General features: G+C 38.3%; 1 protein-coding gene across 1 annotated transcript in view; it reads left to right on the top strand.

Moving 5' to 3' along the window:
• The window catches only part of jarid2b (jumonji and AT-rich interaction domain containing 2b), a 131868-nt gene that overhangs the window by 97849 nt on the left and 16591 nt on the right, over positions 1-17428 (top strand). Inside the window, exons 5-6 of the mRNA XM_067425997.1 lie at positions 8339-8506; positions 14308-14507. Coding sequence (XP_067282098.1) covers positions 8339-8506; positions 14308-14507 — 368 coding nt within the window. The remainder of the gene's footprint in view (positions 1-8338; positions 8507-14307; positions 14508-17428) is intronic.

The raw sequence follows: 17428 nt of genomic DNA, 5'->3' as shown, positions 1-17428 counted from the left end.
TAATTATTGTGGTTTCACCAGTGCCATATTTGCCTGCCCTTGAACATCCCGTATGATACAGCAACAGTCAGAATTTAGCCATGGGAAATTAATTAAACCAAACCACTCAGCATTGATGAAAGACAAAATACTTTTTTTTGTTCTTCCCTAAATCTGTTTATTTATTTTTTTTGTTCGCATTAGCTTCTTGCTTTCTCCTTTTGGAAACTCCTGCTTTAAGGGGGTTTGTTATTGCTAGTTTTTGTCTTTTTTTATTCATTCTAAGCTTTCGTACAGCCTTTCGCCTGACACCTCAGGCCTGCTCAACTGGTGTCCAGGTAATAATAATAATAATGCGTTCAATTTATATAGCGCTTTTCAAGGCACTCAAAGCGCTTTACATAGAAGGGGGGAATCTCCTCAACCACCACCAATGTGCAGCATCCACCTGGATGATGCGACGGCAGCCATATTGCGCCAGAACGCCCACCACACATCAGCTGATTGGTGGAGAGGAGACCGAGTGATGAAGCCAATCAGGATATGGGGATTATTAGGAGGCCATGATGGACAGAGGCCAATGGGCAAATTTGGCCAGGATGCCGGGGTTACACCCCTACTCTTTTTCCGAAAGACATCCTGGGATTTTTAATGACCACAGAGAGTCAGGACCTCGGTTTAAGGTCTCAGCCGAAAGACGGTGCTCTTTTGACAGTATAGTGTCCCCATCACTATACTGGGGTGTTAGGACCCACACAGACCACAGGGTGAGCGCCCCCTGCTGGCCTCATTAACACCTCTACCAACAGCTACCTGGTTTTCCCAGTTGGTCTCCCATCCAGGTACTGACCAGGCTCAGCCCTGCTTAGCTTCAGTGGGAAACCAGTCTTGGGCTACAGGGTGATATGGCTGCTGGTTAAGGATCCTGAAGCATAGGACTGTTGTCTGGTGTCATGGCAGATGTGGCATCTGAACTCCAATGCACTTGCTACACAAACGTTGACTTTCAAAGATAGGAGGTACGGTTTCATTTTGAATAATGGTGTTATCAGCCTAAAGTGTCATGAACACACACTTTTACAAACACACCCACCTCTGTGAACCAGGCTATGCCTTTCACAAGGGATTATGGGTCCTCCTGCTTTCAAGGTCTGTACACAGTGTTTCTATAGAGTGAAGCTTAAATATTAGTTTTTCTACAGGTAAAACTAACATCTCTAGCGTAGCATGGAGCCTCATAACCATTTCATGTTGATTCATAGTATTAAGAAAGTTAGCTAATTTAAATAAATTTATAAACTATGTTAATGTTTTCAGCTAACAGATGTTACTTTACATGTCAGTCCACTTTGTCAGTTTTCTCCACAACTCATAGCTTTTGCATGATTCTGTTCTTAGCGCTGTCTGTAGACTTTGTGTGGCCCTTTTTATTTTATGTTAATATTTATTTGACTGTTTAAATTAATTTACTAGTCTTAAGAACTCAACGATCAAGAAAGGAAAGTTTCTCTCACGTTTCATGCATGTCCTGAGATGTGTAAAAGGTAGGAAAAGTGGAAGCAGAATGTTCCATTTGTACCGCTCCAAAAATTGAGAACATGGGCTTGCTGGACTTTGAATTTATTCTCTGGCTGGAGTTTTTACAACATAATACTTAAACCTTGCGGGAGATGGTTTAGACTGCCTCATTTCAGTATAAACTTTCCTTCCTCACCGGGATTTCAGAATAGCAGTCAGAACTATCGTGTATCATGTTTTCCAAAAAACAAGACATTCATTAGCCAAAATGTGTGGTTATGAACATTCGCTGCTTCTGTAAAAGTAGTCTTTTAATCACCTTGTCACGCGATTGTGTCAGTGACCGTATGAAATGTTAGCTAGTTGTATCAGATGCCCCGTGTTTGCGGTTGGGTCAGTTCAGGTCTTTCTAGACTTGGCCGTAACTTGACTTGGCTTGGTGTGTGAGGTCATGGAGAGGCCAAATCCACGCGATGAGGGTGTTATGTATCAGCCTCAACTGTGTGACTCTCTTAGCAGTTTTTTCCACAGCGGCAATTAGATGATGGGCCGCACCTCAATAACTGTACACCAGCCTCGGTATTATTTATAGATGATACTCCCCTGCTGAAGTTGAGCCGGTGTGAATATTTGTGTGTGGAGCGTAATGTTGTCCAAATGGCATTACAATACACTGGTGTAATGAGAAGTAAAGAAGTTGTCATAACTCCATGTCCTTTTATCCTTCAAAGAATCCCTGACATTCAATATACTTTGGCATATTTGTTCCAGCCATCAGGAGAGATGGTCGTGAGCAGGCAGTGTTGATCTTTCAGAGGGGTGGAGATAGAGAGGATGGGTAAATACAGATCAAGGAATTCTGGGTAAATATAGCCAGGGTCAAATGGGCAGTTCTACAATAGCTCAGTTATGGCTGACTGCCAGTGAAACGGTGCTCTTATCTGACATAGAAAAAATATTCAACCGGACCACTGGGTTGGGACTGTTGAATAGCGTGCAGGCTGTGATAAATGTGACTTTGTGATGTGTCCGAGAGCCTTCTAAAAAGAAAAGTTTTTTCGTGTTGTTTCTCGTCTTAAAAAGACCTAATCTCTACGGCTCTGCTTTTTGAGACGACAACATAATTAGCAGTGTTTTTGTTTTTAAAATCGTTTCATTTTGTCTGCATTGCGTTATATATGTGTTCTGATGCAATGTAAAGTAATGTGCTGCAAACACAATGCAGGAATTACATTCTGACGTAAGCCGTTTATGTTTTCACACTACATGCCACTTTAAATCCGGATGAGTGTTTCATTGCATGGAAACGTGTGTGTGTGTGTGTGTGTGTGTCTGTGTCTGTGTCTGTGTCTGTGTCTGTTTCTGTGTCTGTGTCTGTGTCTGTTTCTGTGTCTGTGTACTTGTTTACATTACATTGTGGGGACCAACAATGTAATATAAACCTGAGTTCACCTACATTGTGGGGACCAGCCAGCTGTACCTGCAATGTAAATGGATTTATAAACATAATAAATTATGTTTTTTGAATAAGTAAAATGCAGGATGTTTCCTGTGATGGGTAAGTTTAGGGGCAAGGGCAGTGTAGGGGAATAGAAAATACGGTTTGTACAGTATAAAAACCATTATGCCTATGAAATATATATACAACTCGTGTGTGTGTGTGTGTGTGTGTGTGTGTGTGTGTGTGTTTGTGATCTACTAGTCAAACACTAGGATTTAAAGCAATCTAGACATTCTGTGCAGATGACATCCATGCCTGTAATCCTCTATGGCCTGTAAGTCTTCGCTATCTTTAATAGTTTATAAATTTGTTTGTTTATTTCACAGGGACAATGCAGAATAACATTGCTACTATGTCAATAATTTGCAGCCCCAGTGCCTGGTTAGGCTTCTTTTTTTTTTTTAGAAACAACTTGTATGATACCTTAGAAAATGTTTTAAACCTTTTTTGGAGGTGTTATGATAGAGAGACATATTTCTTGTTTCAATTCTTATATGCATACAGTGCTGAGAAGTCAGATTAATTTTAAAGAATCAGTGTACATCAATGAAATGTTCAAGTGATTTGCTTGCGTTGGCAGTGTAAGCCCCTGTGTAACATTTTACTTGACAAAAAATGGAAAATATGTATTTATTTTAATTTTATTTATACTAAATCCTTTTCAAAAGTAATCATATAAATTAGGAAAATAGGTAAGGAGATAATGTACTCTATTGCCCGTGTTACATAATTGGCTGTTTTAACTGTATTTTTATGTGAGTTTGAATGTCCTCATGAGCATTAAGTTCAATTCCAGTGTCTCTTGGCTATTGTTGACTGTCTTCAAATCGTTGTTTATGTCTCTCATGCCACGGCAGTCGCATTCAAGCCACAGCCACGTGTGTCTGCGTGAAGCTGTTGCACTGGCGCGACGCTACGAAAGAACAAAGATAGCTGATTTCAATTCAATTAAGTGCGCTGACGTGTGCGGCTTGGCGTTGGGGCAGCAAGCTGATTAAATTCTCCCGGCGACTCCTCAAGCATAGGGCAAACTGGGTTAATGGATTTGCAGGCATTCAGGAATGTAAATTAGAGGAGATATAATCCATAATCCCCTCGCATTCTTGCTGCCGCCACATCCCATAGACAATGTTTTTAATGTCCCCCCTTACTCACCTTACTCACCGCTCTCTAGTGCACTCCATAGTGCCATATGCTGTCACATAGAGGGGATAGTGCCAGACAAGGGGGCTGCTGACTGTGACATCTCTCCACTCAGCTGCCATGCACCTCGACCTGCTCGAAAACCTGTTAACCTGACAGGAGCCTTGACAACACTGGGTCAAGATGGGCGTCCCGTTCAAATCGAGCTGTAAAAAGAATAGATCGGCTAAAAATTTGTAGTCTCATTATTTTTCACCCTCAAGCTGTTTCAGACCTGTAGGCCTTTTTTTTCTTCTGTGGAGTAAAGCTGTTCACGGAAAGTCGATTTGACATCAGTGGCACCGCATGCCAAATTTTAATAAGCATAATGGGCGAACTTGTAAACTACAGCGTAGGGAACCTTTTATAGTTAATATCAACTTTAAATTTGCTCATAAAGCTGTAGTATGACTTCGAATTAACACACAAATCATTTGAGATACTTTTATGATGCTTTTAATGACACTTTTTGACCTTTTTAAGAGCTTAAAATATCCCCTGGTCATTATACCCTTGTCAATACGTACTTATTACAGAAATCTAATCCTTTAAAAAATAAAGAATATTTATGCTTAAGTGTGAACTGAAAGTAATGTTTTCAGATTCTTGCTAATTGCAATTAAATGAAGACGTATTGGTTTAAATTACTATTAAATGCAATTAGCTGATTAGTATTATTATTATTGATATTTGAGAAGTAGGACTTAAAGACATCTACATATGTAATTCTTATAATAGAATTACATAGAAGAACAGTTCTTTTTAATTTATTATATATATATATATATATATATATATATATATATATATATATATATATATATATATATATATATATATATTAGTTGTATGGGGAAAAAAAGATCAGAAAGTTCTTCGACGCCCTAACCTTTTGTGTACCACATAATAAAGGAAGTCAAAAAAAGGTTTGTAACGACATTTAGGAATACTTCCTCACTCCTTCTGTTTCTGACCAAAACAGTCCGCACGGCAACCCAAACATCCAATCAGAGCAAGGACATCTGCTCAGGCAGATTTGATTGGTTCTACTTGAGCTTCAATTTTAACCTCTTTTGCTTTATATGATGGGACAAAAACAGAGCATCCGAAGTGGAACACTTTGCTTTTAATTATGTCTTTGCTTGAATTAAAACTGACAATTGTAATGGATGCCTTCATCTTTAATTATGATTTGTGTCAGCCTGTGAATATGAGAGCACGTATAATTGGGGATTGGGGAAGGTCTGTTTTTTATTTTCTTTCTCTCAGGGAGATGACGGATTTAGATTTGGCTCCAGAGAAAGAAGCTGAGGGAGAAGCTGTGACAGACGGCAAATGATTGTGATCAAAAATCTGGTTTGTGCGCCCCTGACGCCAGTGACCGGGAACTATAGTTGGGCTGCTCCCTACCCAGCATTCCCTGGGGCACTCGCTAAACCTCATGAGTCTGAGACTCATTCTGGGGGCGTCTTCAGCAGATTACATGACAATAACATCTTTTTTACAGACCATCTAAAACTAGGAAGAAATGGCTGCCTTACCATGCCAGCGTTTTCCCTCCCCCATTCATGACCCTGGCTAACCCTATAGTCTGTGAGCTATTGGCATTTTGACCTTTTCCTCCCACAGCATGGGAGCGCAAGATAATGATAATAGCAGCCATTTTCTTAATTAGTTCAGCTGACATTAGGTGGCCCTGTTTGTTTGTTTGTTGGCACCTTTGTTCGATCTCTTTGTTTTTAGAAATTATGCTAAAAATATCCTGACATATTTGCCTAAAATGTAGTAACTATCATAGTGGCTTTGTTTTAAAGCAGGCGGTCTTGTTTTGTACGTTAGCATATAGAAGTTATATTTTCATGTCTTCGTCAGGAGTTTCTTTATGTAACTCATGTCACGAAGGACCTCATGCATATTATATGACTGATAATCCTTGGAGTGGAGAATATGATTGTAAATGTGAGGTGGTTAGAGCCAATATTTCAGTTTTGTAATATCCAACCATTTTCCAAACCACTTTATCCTCTCCAGTGTCACGGGGATGCTGGGATGGATAGATATTGTTATATTTTATCTCAGAATTGTATAAATGTATCAATCTTTTATCAGTCCTAACACTGGCGTTAACATGCACAGTATTACATTTAATAACCCAAAATGTATAAAAAAATGTTATATATTTTTGTATGAAACCTTGCTATATTTTTAGTATTTTTAGTTTAGTATTATTGTAGTATGTGTTAATATTCTGAATTAACTTTTATTATTTTTTGTTTAAATATTTCTGTAAAGCTTTAATTATGTTTTAGTACTTCAACTAAAACTGATTTAAATTAGTTTACAAAGCATTTCATTTTTTTAGTGTTAAGTTTATCTATTTTTTATCTAATACTGTATGTTTTATTTCAGCATTATTTCAATATTTTTATTTTTCATTAAAAAAAAACATTGTATCACTTTCAAGTGAATGCAGAATTCTGTCTCCCTTTTACAGAAGTCTATTTAATAGCATCTCCTTGAGATTTCTACTTCATTCAGTCATTTTATTTGTTCCCCGAACAGTCAACCCGTCTCAGTTGCTATTATAAATGTTGTCACACGGACCATAACTATTAATGTGGCATGTCAAATGCTACATGTATGCAGTGACATCATCACCGCAGCCACGCCGGCTGCAGCTTCACGTTAATAGAGAGCTAATGAGAGCACATTTGCAGGGCCGTGGCCGACACACTCATGTTTCATTCATGAGTCTGGCAGTGAACAGCACTAGATGATGATAATTGTTGCCCGGTGTAGTGCGGACGAATTGCAGACGTGCAGTAGTGCAGGTTTTTGCGCTGTTCGGGCTGGATGGGGCAGCTAATGGGCAACAGGCTTTTGACATGCAATGTCACTTGCAATATTTGTATGAGAAATATTGATGTTGCCAATTAATATTAGGCTATTACTGTACCTTCTGTGTAATGTGGTGTGTAATGTAATCCACACACACACACAAAAAAAAAAGATTATTAGGTTTTACAAGAAGATGCTATTTCAGTCCTTCTACTTCAAAGTCAACAACAAACTTTCTAGCGAGTTTACCATGGTTATGATGTTAATAATAAATATATAAAATAAATCAAATCAATTAAATGCATTGGAACTATGACTACGTTTTCCCCCCGGTGTTTTTCTTTATTTTATTTTTATTTTTTTGTATGCGTTTTGTATGTGTCTGTTTTGCCTTTTTGTTTTGCTTTAGTTTTGGTTTGTTTTGTAGTTTTTTGTTTGTTTTTGTGTGTTTTTTAGTTTTGTTTTAGTTTTGTATGTGTTGTTTTTTGTTTTTGTGTTTTGGTTTGCTTTAGTTTTGGTTTGTTTTGATGTTTTTTGTTTGTTTTGGTATGTTTTTTGTTGGTTTTTGTTTTGTATGTGTTGGTTTGCTTTGTTTTTTAGTTTGTTTTGTGTTTTGGTTTGCTTTAGTTTAGTTTTGGTTTGTTTTGTTGTTGTTGTTTTATTTGTTTTGGTATGTTTTTACTTTTTTAAGTTATATTTTTTCGTTTTGTTTTTGTTTTGCATGTGTTGGTTTGTTTTGTTTTTTAATTTGTTTTGTGTTAGTTTTATTTGGGTTTGTTTAGTAGTTTTTGTTTTGTATGTGTTGGTTTGTTTATTTTTTGTGTTTTGGTTTTCATTTTGTTTTGTTCCGACGGTTTCATGTCATTCTGTGTGTTTGTATTCTGTGTGTATTGTGCCTAACTTTTATCTTCTTAAGCTTTGCCTGATCCAGAAGCAGTGGTGTATTATGGGGCTCTTTATGTGGGGCTGCAAACTTGCAGTGTGCTGCTGGTTATCAGCTGGTGTTATTTAAAGCGTGGTTTCTCTTAAAGAGAAATGTCAGTCAGACACAGTCACTTGTGGCTGCAAATCTCCACTCAGCGCACACAGAAACAGGGGAATGTAATGTACTCAGGCTTCAGAAGTGCGATCCTATGGCTGCAACAGTCTCTAATCTCATCCAGAGCAGCAGCTGATTTTGAGAGGATTACAGCTGCAATAGAAACTGAGATTACAGAGCTGTGCCGGTTTATCCCATTTTCTTCGGCCACTTCTCAGTAAATGTGCTGGGGCTGGGGCTTCCTTAACGCTTTCTCTCTCTGTCTCTTTCCCGCCTATCAGGCTCACCGGCATTACCCAGTAACATGGCCTACTTCGGCAGCTCTCAGGATGAGGAGGAACTGGATGATGAAGATGAAATCGAGGAAGAGAAACCACCCAGTGTGGCGTCCACATCATGCCAGTCTACACCCAAGAAGGGCAAACCTACTGGCAAGATCAATGGATTCGGTAAGAAGAGATGGTTAAAAACAATCGCAGCAAAATAGAGAGTTTGTCTTGCACGATTACATTATTAATTAGTGTTAAAAAAAAAGTATTCAATATTATCATAAATGACATTTAATAGTCTCATTAATATTATCTTAATTTAGGCGATCTCGAAGCAGATATTGATAAGATTCTTTTTAAAGAAAATAATTTTAGTCAACAAGGATGCATTAATAAAATGTGATAGTAAATACATTTATGCTGTTACTAATTATTTTGATTTCAAACAAATGCTGTTCTTTTGAACTGTCTATTCACAAAATTATGAAACCGCTGTTTTCAACATTGATAATAATAAGAAATATTTCTTGAGCTGCAAATCAGCATATTAGAAGGATTTCTGAAGGATCATGAGACACTGAAGACTGGAGTAATGATGCTGAGATTTCGGTTTTGCTACCACAGGAATAAATTACATTTAAAATATATTAAAATAGAAAACTACTACAATTTTAAATATCTATTTCACAATATTACTGTATTTTTTATTAATTAAATAAATGCAGTCTTGCTGAGCATAAGAGACTAAGTTTTTGAACGGTACTGTACATGTTTTGTGCAAGCTGTGCATGTTTAGAAAGAGAGGAGAAATGCCGCTGCTTGTACGGAGACGGGAATCTTGTTTAAATGGAACGAGGCACTTCCATCTTTCCACTCCAATTATCACTTTAGTAGGAAAGGCGGTAACAAGGTGTTTATGCATTCAGCTCACAGCTGTGCCGAGTAACGGCGGGCAACGTGTCGCTGTACGCTACGCACACCACCAACAAATGAAGAATAAACTGTCCTATAAGACAGTTTGAGCACTTTGTTGAGACTCATAGATGCTGTGTGAGTTTAAAGAGGGGCAGCAAGGTATTGGGGGGTATGCGTGTTAATGAAACATCGTGTTAACAAACAAAAATAGTCTGTCAGTAGGAAAATTGAAAGCAAGAGGCGTTTAATTTAGTGTGTTGAAGTGTCTTTAACAGCAATCAGAGGATCAAGCTGCCATCTATATTTAAACACACATACTAATACACACATTAGTTGTGTAAGCATTTATGTAATTATTGTAGTTCTATGGTAGTGTAGAAATTTAGGGTAGAACATTTTTGAAGCCTGCAGGCATTTATAGTTCCTCCTTTAGATCGTAGAAATACAAAATCAAGCATTATTTGCAGCAGCGTGCATTTTTTTCTCACACACCCGCAATTTATCCACAAACAATGTTCTCCTGACAGGGTGAAAATACAATATTAGCTCATGAAAATCCCTAATTTACAGTCCAAACAAATGAATCAATATGTGTTCAACTGTAGTTAAACAGGGATGAACCATGTGGAGCACTGGGACAACATTTTTTTTTTTTTAATAGGAAAGAACTAATATGAGGCAATTTGAGCAGCAGAGAGGGTAATATTTAATATTTCCAAGTAAGAGGTTGTGAATAATTTTTCAACCATTTTTCACATCCAAAAGACATGGCTTCATCCACAATAAAGACTTGTTTATATTTTTGTTAATCAAATAAAATTTGATTAACAAAGAGAAATAAAGACATTTTTAATGATGCTATCAACTACTATATATAATATATTATGTTTTATAATGCTTGATTTCACTATTAGAGTTAATACATTATTTTCCTAGAAATGCAGAATTTTGAGTGAATGCTATCACTAGTCATGTTTCCAATCCCCTTCAAATTGCGCAAATTGAAATTGCGAATTGAAAATATGCCCAATGGAAACGCGGCAATTTCGCAAAAACTCCCATATATCGCAAAACGTTTTTACGCTCTCTGCAATTCGTAAAAGGACATTTTCGAATGTCAAAACTGCAAATGGAAACGTTTTTTTCCACATTTACAGGTCACCTGGTGCGGTGACGCATTGCTGCCACATAGGGCCTTTATATTATTGTTTCCACTCAATTGTGTTATTTTCGTAGTTAGGCTATTTTTTTTTAACCCACGGCCAAGTAAGGTGGCAACGTTTTTTCATTTCTTCCTTCTTCCTTTAAGACAGCTACAATACTACAATACAGATAAGTTCAAGACATAATTATAAACTATAAACTGTCTGCTTTTATTTGTAGACTCGTGGAACAAATTATTTTGCATGCACTCACTCCAAACGCTATCTTCATTTCAAAAAAATATTTTGTTCATTAAATGCCACATTTTTATTTTCAAAAGCATTTCTAAATTCAGTTCATAATTCCAACAAACAAAATTTCGAGCCAAAATAACGAAAGTGTTAAAAAAACAAAAAAACATTTGAGTTACCATGCAAATTCAAACATTTCGCTCTTCTCTATATGCGTCAACCTGGTGTGCGTAAAAGTCGATCTTTCTTTACAGATGACGGTTTGTTTGGAGAGAAGATGAGACAGAGTTCTTTATTAAACTCATAAAAGACAAGAGAATCAATGAATTCAAAAACACAGAAATTCCACATTATCATGAAGACCTTGAAGCAGATCTGACACACACACACACACACACACACACACACACACACACACACACACACACACACACACACACACACCTCATAACCGTGCCGCTTAAGTAACCTAAGAGGCTTTCCTTGCCATTAATGCTTGGATAACACACATCTCCTTCCAATAAAAATAATGGCTAGTGCGGTGGATGGGATATACTAAACTACCAAGTGCCATCATTTTGGAATGACCTATCGCAAAGAGGAAAATATGTTTTTGTCGCATAACTGCGGCTATGGAAATGCTGTCATTTCGCAATAGTTTATCGACATTTGAGAAATATCGCAAAAGTTTTTCGCAAATCTGTAATGGAAACACGGCTACTGATAATACTATTATATATTGTAATTTTAGAACAATAGACAATTATATAATTGCTATATTGTACAAAAATGAAATGGTTTGAATCCATTTAAAACGTACAGTATATAAGCGGCAATGATTATTACATGCTGTACCGATTCAGTGACGGTGTGCAAGCTATTGTCTATTCTTGTTCATGCATAATTTAGCTCAGTTTTATTCAAAATTGATCTTCATTGCTTCAGATTGGCCCAGATTCGGGAATTTTGCTCCTTGTTCTTAACAATCTTTAAGTTTTGTCTATGTAGAGCACCCTGACCGCCTGAGGTGGTTGGATGCGTGAAATGCACACTGTCTCAGGATCAGGAAATTCCCCGTCACATAACGTTCACACTCTCTCTCTCTCTCTCTCTCTCTCTCTCTCTCTCTCTCTCTCTCTCTCTCTCTCTCTCTCTCTCTCTCTCTCTCTCTCTCTCTCTCTCTCTCTCTCTCTCTCCCCCTCTCGTATGCCCTCGTGCTGTCTGTCCTCAGCTTATCCGCGTGTCTGGAGTCAGCATGTCGTCTGAGCTGGCCCATGTCAGATGTGACACTTTAATATTGAGCGCAGGCAAAGCTCCAGTCTCTCTCGGTCTCTCTCTGTGTGTGTCTCTGAGAGCGAGAGAAACCACAGTGCTCGGCTTTCATTCGCTGAACCTCAGTAACCCAGAGGCGTGTTTACATTTCTAAATTAAACACCTTTTATTGAGTTCAGCTGTCGGTAGCAGTTCCAAGTGCAAGCCTTACAGCGCGAAAGCCCGTCCGTTTCCCCTTCGTTGACACGCTCTGCTGCCTGTTGATATTTAAACACTGTAAAATTAAAGAGAGCAGTCATAAATACAAAGAGCAGTTTGAATATGTGTTAATTAGAGCGGTCCAGAGGGCCTGATAACAGACAAACTACCCTGTCCATAAATACTGAAAATAACTATACATATGTGTTATATGTAGAAAAAAAGTACATGTACAAATGCATATTAAAATCATATTTTGCTTTACTTTTGTTTTGTTTGTTTTTTGTTTATTTTAGCTTTTTTTGTTTTTGTTTTGCTTTTGCTTCACTTTTGTTTTTATTAGTTTTTTACTTTCGTTTTTTTGTCTCTTGTTTTGTTTATATTTTGCTTTTTTATTTTTGTTTTGCTTTATTTTTTGCTTCTGTTTAATTTATTTTCCTTTTTTGTTTTTGTTTTTATTTTGCTTTGCTTTTGCTTTAAGCCGGGTGCACACTGTGCGATTTTGGCCACGATTTGGCTGTCTGAGACAAATTTAGCAAATCCTAAAAGATTCCTCTGATCCTAGGCTAAAATCTCACGTCTTTGGTCGTTAGTTTGACATGTTCACCGGGAGCCGATTAAGGAGCGCTGCGATCAAATTTTACCTCAGACGAAATTCTGGCAGTGTCAGAAGATTTGGCACACAATCCTGCAGTGTGACTTCTCCTACGACGACAGTCAAATATCTCTGTTTTTCAAGACAAAATATGACCAAAAGGAGTGCTAGAGATTTCTTTGTAGCCAGCATTTCAGTCCCACGTGTAATTCAGCTCACTGTCACTGAACGCGTCATTCATTGATAATATAAAACTCCGGACGAGTTTTCTTGTGCGCGTCCATTTTTAGTGCGCCTTAACTATGTGCAGTCTGACATTAATGCCAACTGAGATCTTACAGTCTGACATGGCTTACATCGTACAGTCTGACAAGGAACATTCGCAAAGGATTTTGAAAAATCGCACAGTGTGCAGGACCCATTACTTTTGTTTTTCTTTGTTTTGTTTATGCTACTATATGAAGATACTTTACATTACAGTTTACTCTACAAATTTTCTTATTTGGTGTTCACCAAAAAATCTATTTTGGTGTTTTGAGCAGTAGCTATGTTCAGAATGGAATAGTTTTTACTGTATAATGTATTATATATATATATATATAGAGAGAGAGAGAGAGAGAGAGAGAGAGAGAGAGAGAGAGAGAGAGAGAGAGAGAGAGAGAGGGAGAGGGAGAGGGAGAGAGAGAGAGAGAGAGAGGCTGAACCTGTATATATATATATATACAGTACAAACTATTCCATTCTGAACATAGCTACTGTTCAAAAATATATAGTGAAACAATATGTGTATGTGAAGCACCCATGATAAATGTTTCCTGCTACTTTATTTATGACCTTATAAAAGTAACAAATGGTTGTTTTGCTTTATTAATCCCATATTTTGGCCATCCCTCACACCAGAAATGTCTTCTGTTTTGTTTGTGTTTTTCCATGGATAAACAAGAACCAGAGTTAAGAGAGTTACTTTAAAAATGTATTCCATTACAGTTACAAATGACCCCAGAAAAAAGTATTCAGGAACGTAATTCAAGCACCACAATATGAAAGTAATGTAATCTGAGTACTACTGGTTTCCTTCATGGTCGCATGTGTAAATAAAGTCCAAATGAAAGGCAATGTTTAGGAGAATGATTGTGCATGCACCAGTAGGTGGCTCACATGAGTCATCATTACTGGCAACAGAACTAGCTGTCCGTTAGAGATCTGTGAATCTGTTCCGTTAATCACTTAATATAAATCATCCAATCGCCACCCATATGAACCGATGATTTTTCTCTGATTTAGATATCCACAACTGATCGCAATGTTACAATTATTGTAAGTTTCAGTGTTAAGTGTGATAATATGGTAACATTGCATTGAATAATTGTTCTTGATACAGTATAATTATACATTTAAGGACTGAGTAATATTAATTATCTACATGTACTATAGGGTTTAAAATGGGATTCGTGTTTGGTTTTTGTTGTTGTCTGTAATTATGCATACTTTATAGCTATTACTATAGTAAATACATGTAACATATGTAACAAGGACACTCAAATAAAAGTGTTACCGAATATTTGTGTGTTTTTTAATAAGCCTGTTTTTTTTTGTTTTTTTTTCAGTGTTAAATGGCCATAAGGTACACAAGGACAAAGAGCTCACTCCCAGATCAAGAGGCAGGGAGTCGACTGTGGGGAGAGATTGTAGCGAGAGGTGTGACGAGTCTGGTGACATCTCCCACAAGCACACGGCAGCCACCGCCAAGAGCCAAAACACCAACGGCCACAACTACAGAAGAGCCGCAGAGGAACTCCGCAAGCAGGTACCACCCTTCTTGTCCATCCCAGTGTCTGTAAGAGCAAGGGACTGTGCAGTGATAGCCAGAGATGCTCGCTGACAGTCTGCTAGTCAGTAGGGATACATCGGTCCTGACATGGCCCTCAGACAATCAGACCACCACCATCTCCGCCATTAACAAGCCTGTCGTCTTTGAAGGCCACAAAACTGATAAAGCGAATAATGAACCTCAGAGAGCAGGGAAAAGACAGGTTCAGCCTCTCCGTGACACTGTAAGGTTTTCAAACTTGGGATAGGATTTTGTTGTTTTGGCTTTGTATAATAAGTCTTTTTTTTTTTTTCTTTTCAAAATGACTTCAAAATGACAAACTGAGGAACTGTTCGGAACTGCTTTTATCATTGCGATGAGTCAGCATTTAGAAGTGGCACCTGTAAGTGGCGGGTTAACAGTTTAACCGCAATGACTGACCCAGTGTTAAACCCTTGAGTCAGACAAAGCCTGTTATTATACCGACATGCACATAAACACATTAGCACTCATCTGCTGTACGCAACACAATAAACAACACAGATAGATGCAGCATAGTCCGCAATACTGTGAGAATCTATTAAACAGCCGTTGACCTCTCACTCTCTCTTTCTCTGTCACGCTTTAAAAGCTAATTTTCTGAAGGGTGTTCAGGTGTTGAGAGCTATGGCCTGTGCATCACCCGTTGCACATGAGCTCAATGTACTATCCATTTGAGCAATTAATAAACTGAGACAGTATTACAAGATGCACTGTTTTAAAGGAAGTATTTATAAAAACACTTCCATCATCAACGACAATATATAGTCTTTGTGAAGTACATCATTGGTGTGTAGCAACTCATTTTGTGAAGAGAGATTGTAGATGTTTTTTTTCTATATATAATTATTCATTTTATTGATTTATTATGAGTGTTTTCCATTGCACAGACTTGCGTAATCAGGGAATAAGAGGGTTCTCATGCTGCACACAGCAGGTGCAGGATCAGGTTCAGCAGTGTTGTTATTGAACTGATATGCCTTTGTATGCATGTTAATTGTTATCCCCAAGTTACGACTATATTTGTTTGTTTTATTGTATCCATGGCAGTTAGTAATGAGTCTTTTTTGATATTTTGTCTTGTTCTTTGGTGTTTTCTCGTACTTTTTTGTACTTGGCCGTGGGTACTTTCTCCAAAGAGAAAGCATGTTGAACACCACCTTCATATAATGTTATAGATATTCGTTGTTATAATATACTGTACATTCATATACACTTACCATAAAATAGGAAATGGACAGACTAAAACAAATTATAATATTCACAATAAATCAGTTAACTAATAACCTGATTGATAATGTTTTTTTTTTTTTTTTTTTGATAGGCATTAATCAATCCTGAATACAAATAACTGTTATACAACGTATTTGTATTTTATTTGTTTACTCCATCTGTGTTATTTGTCTTATTTTAATTTATTGAAGCTAATTTGCACCAAATTGAATTGAGAGAGAGAGACTTCAATGTCTTAACAGATACATAGACGTGTGTGTGTTGGGTGTGGGGGGAGGGTTGTGTGTGCGGGCTGCAGCGCTGCAGATGTTCTCAGTTAATTCTTCTGCTTTGCTGCAGCTGGCCTGTAGCAACACATGATGTCATCTGTCCTCCTCCACGCTCACGTGCGACCAAGATCCACTTCAGAGAGCTGGCCTGGCCTCTGACTGTGTGTGTTCTTTTGTTTTTGTTTCTGGCTGTTAAGCAGGTTTAATCGCACGTCTCTGGCCAGGCGGCCTTTAACTTTTCCATCCATCCTTCCTTCCATTCTCTTTCCTTGCTTTCTTCTATGTTTCCTCCAGCCTACTCTCCGTTTCCCCTGGTTTCAAGAGGTTGCCCACTGGGGACAGTCCAGTGACCTGTGTTCTCTCGCCTACAAGGTTTCTCTCACTCTCTCTCTCTTCCACCTTTTCAGGCAGTCTAAATAATAGCTGGCAGCGTGCGGCGGGGCTCGCTTGCACCCTCCGGCAGTGGCTCAGCGAGCCCTCTAGTGGTCATGGCGTTCATTACACCGAGCCGGATGAGGAATTTCTGCTGCGCAGTCGGCGCACAAGCTCTACTCAGCATCCAGCGGGCTCGGGCATTATGCTGAGTGGGATTATCATTACAATCACATTCTGCACTCTCAGAGCCCTGCAGACGGGGTGGGGCGTGCCATAGACCACTGACGTGTTATTTCAAAAGCGGGCGGGTGTGATGACGGGGGCTACATAGACATGGCCGCAGCTGACATCATGCTACATTTGCTTACTCTACCTGCAGAGAGCATCCATCATGCCTGCCTCTGGGGCTGGAGTCTGTCGCTTTCTTTTATATTCTCCCCCACTCCCTCCTGCTGCTTTATTCCACCGTCGACAAGGGGAAGCGATTGATGAAGGAGGTCACATTTCAGTCCCCCTTATCTTTTAATAGCCTCTCTTTGTTGTTTGGCTGCACCTGATAGGAATACAATACAGCCGATGTCTTACTTCAAAGACGCTCGGCAATCTCCTCGTCTGTCCGACAGTGAACCTCTGGCCCAGAGATCACCGCCGCCTGGACAGTGTTACCGCAACACAGCCTCTCATTAAGAGCGTTCAGAGATTTTAAAGAGAGAAATAAAGCGGGAGTGATGGGGAAGGTTGTATGAGGGTGTGGCACAACATCTAAAGACCTATTTACAAAGAGGGAATTTATCACAATGGGCAAATCAATTAAAAGAACCCCTTCAGACCAAGTGTGAACATTCACATTGTGAACAAAAGCAATGTTTTTTTGTTTTTTTTTATAGGTCTTAATCCGTATCAGTAGGATAAATGCATAACAGGCATTCCAAACATGATTATTAGCAATCGCCAAATGGCAAATTAATATAAAAATGTAATTAAATGTTAGTACATTTATTA

The sequence above is a fragment of the Pseudorasbora parva genome, chromosome 19 (genome assembly GCF_024679245.1).
Source record: "Pseudorasbora parva isolate DD20220531a chromosome 19, ASM2467924v1, whole genome shotgun sequence".
NCBI lineage: Eukaryota > Metazoa > Chordata > Actinopteri > Cypriniformes > Gobionidae > Pseudorasbora > Pseudorasbora parva.
The sequence above is the reverse complement of the archived record's forward strand: the minus strand, read 5'-3'. Positions and strand labels throughout refer to the sequence as shown.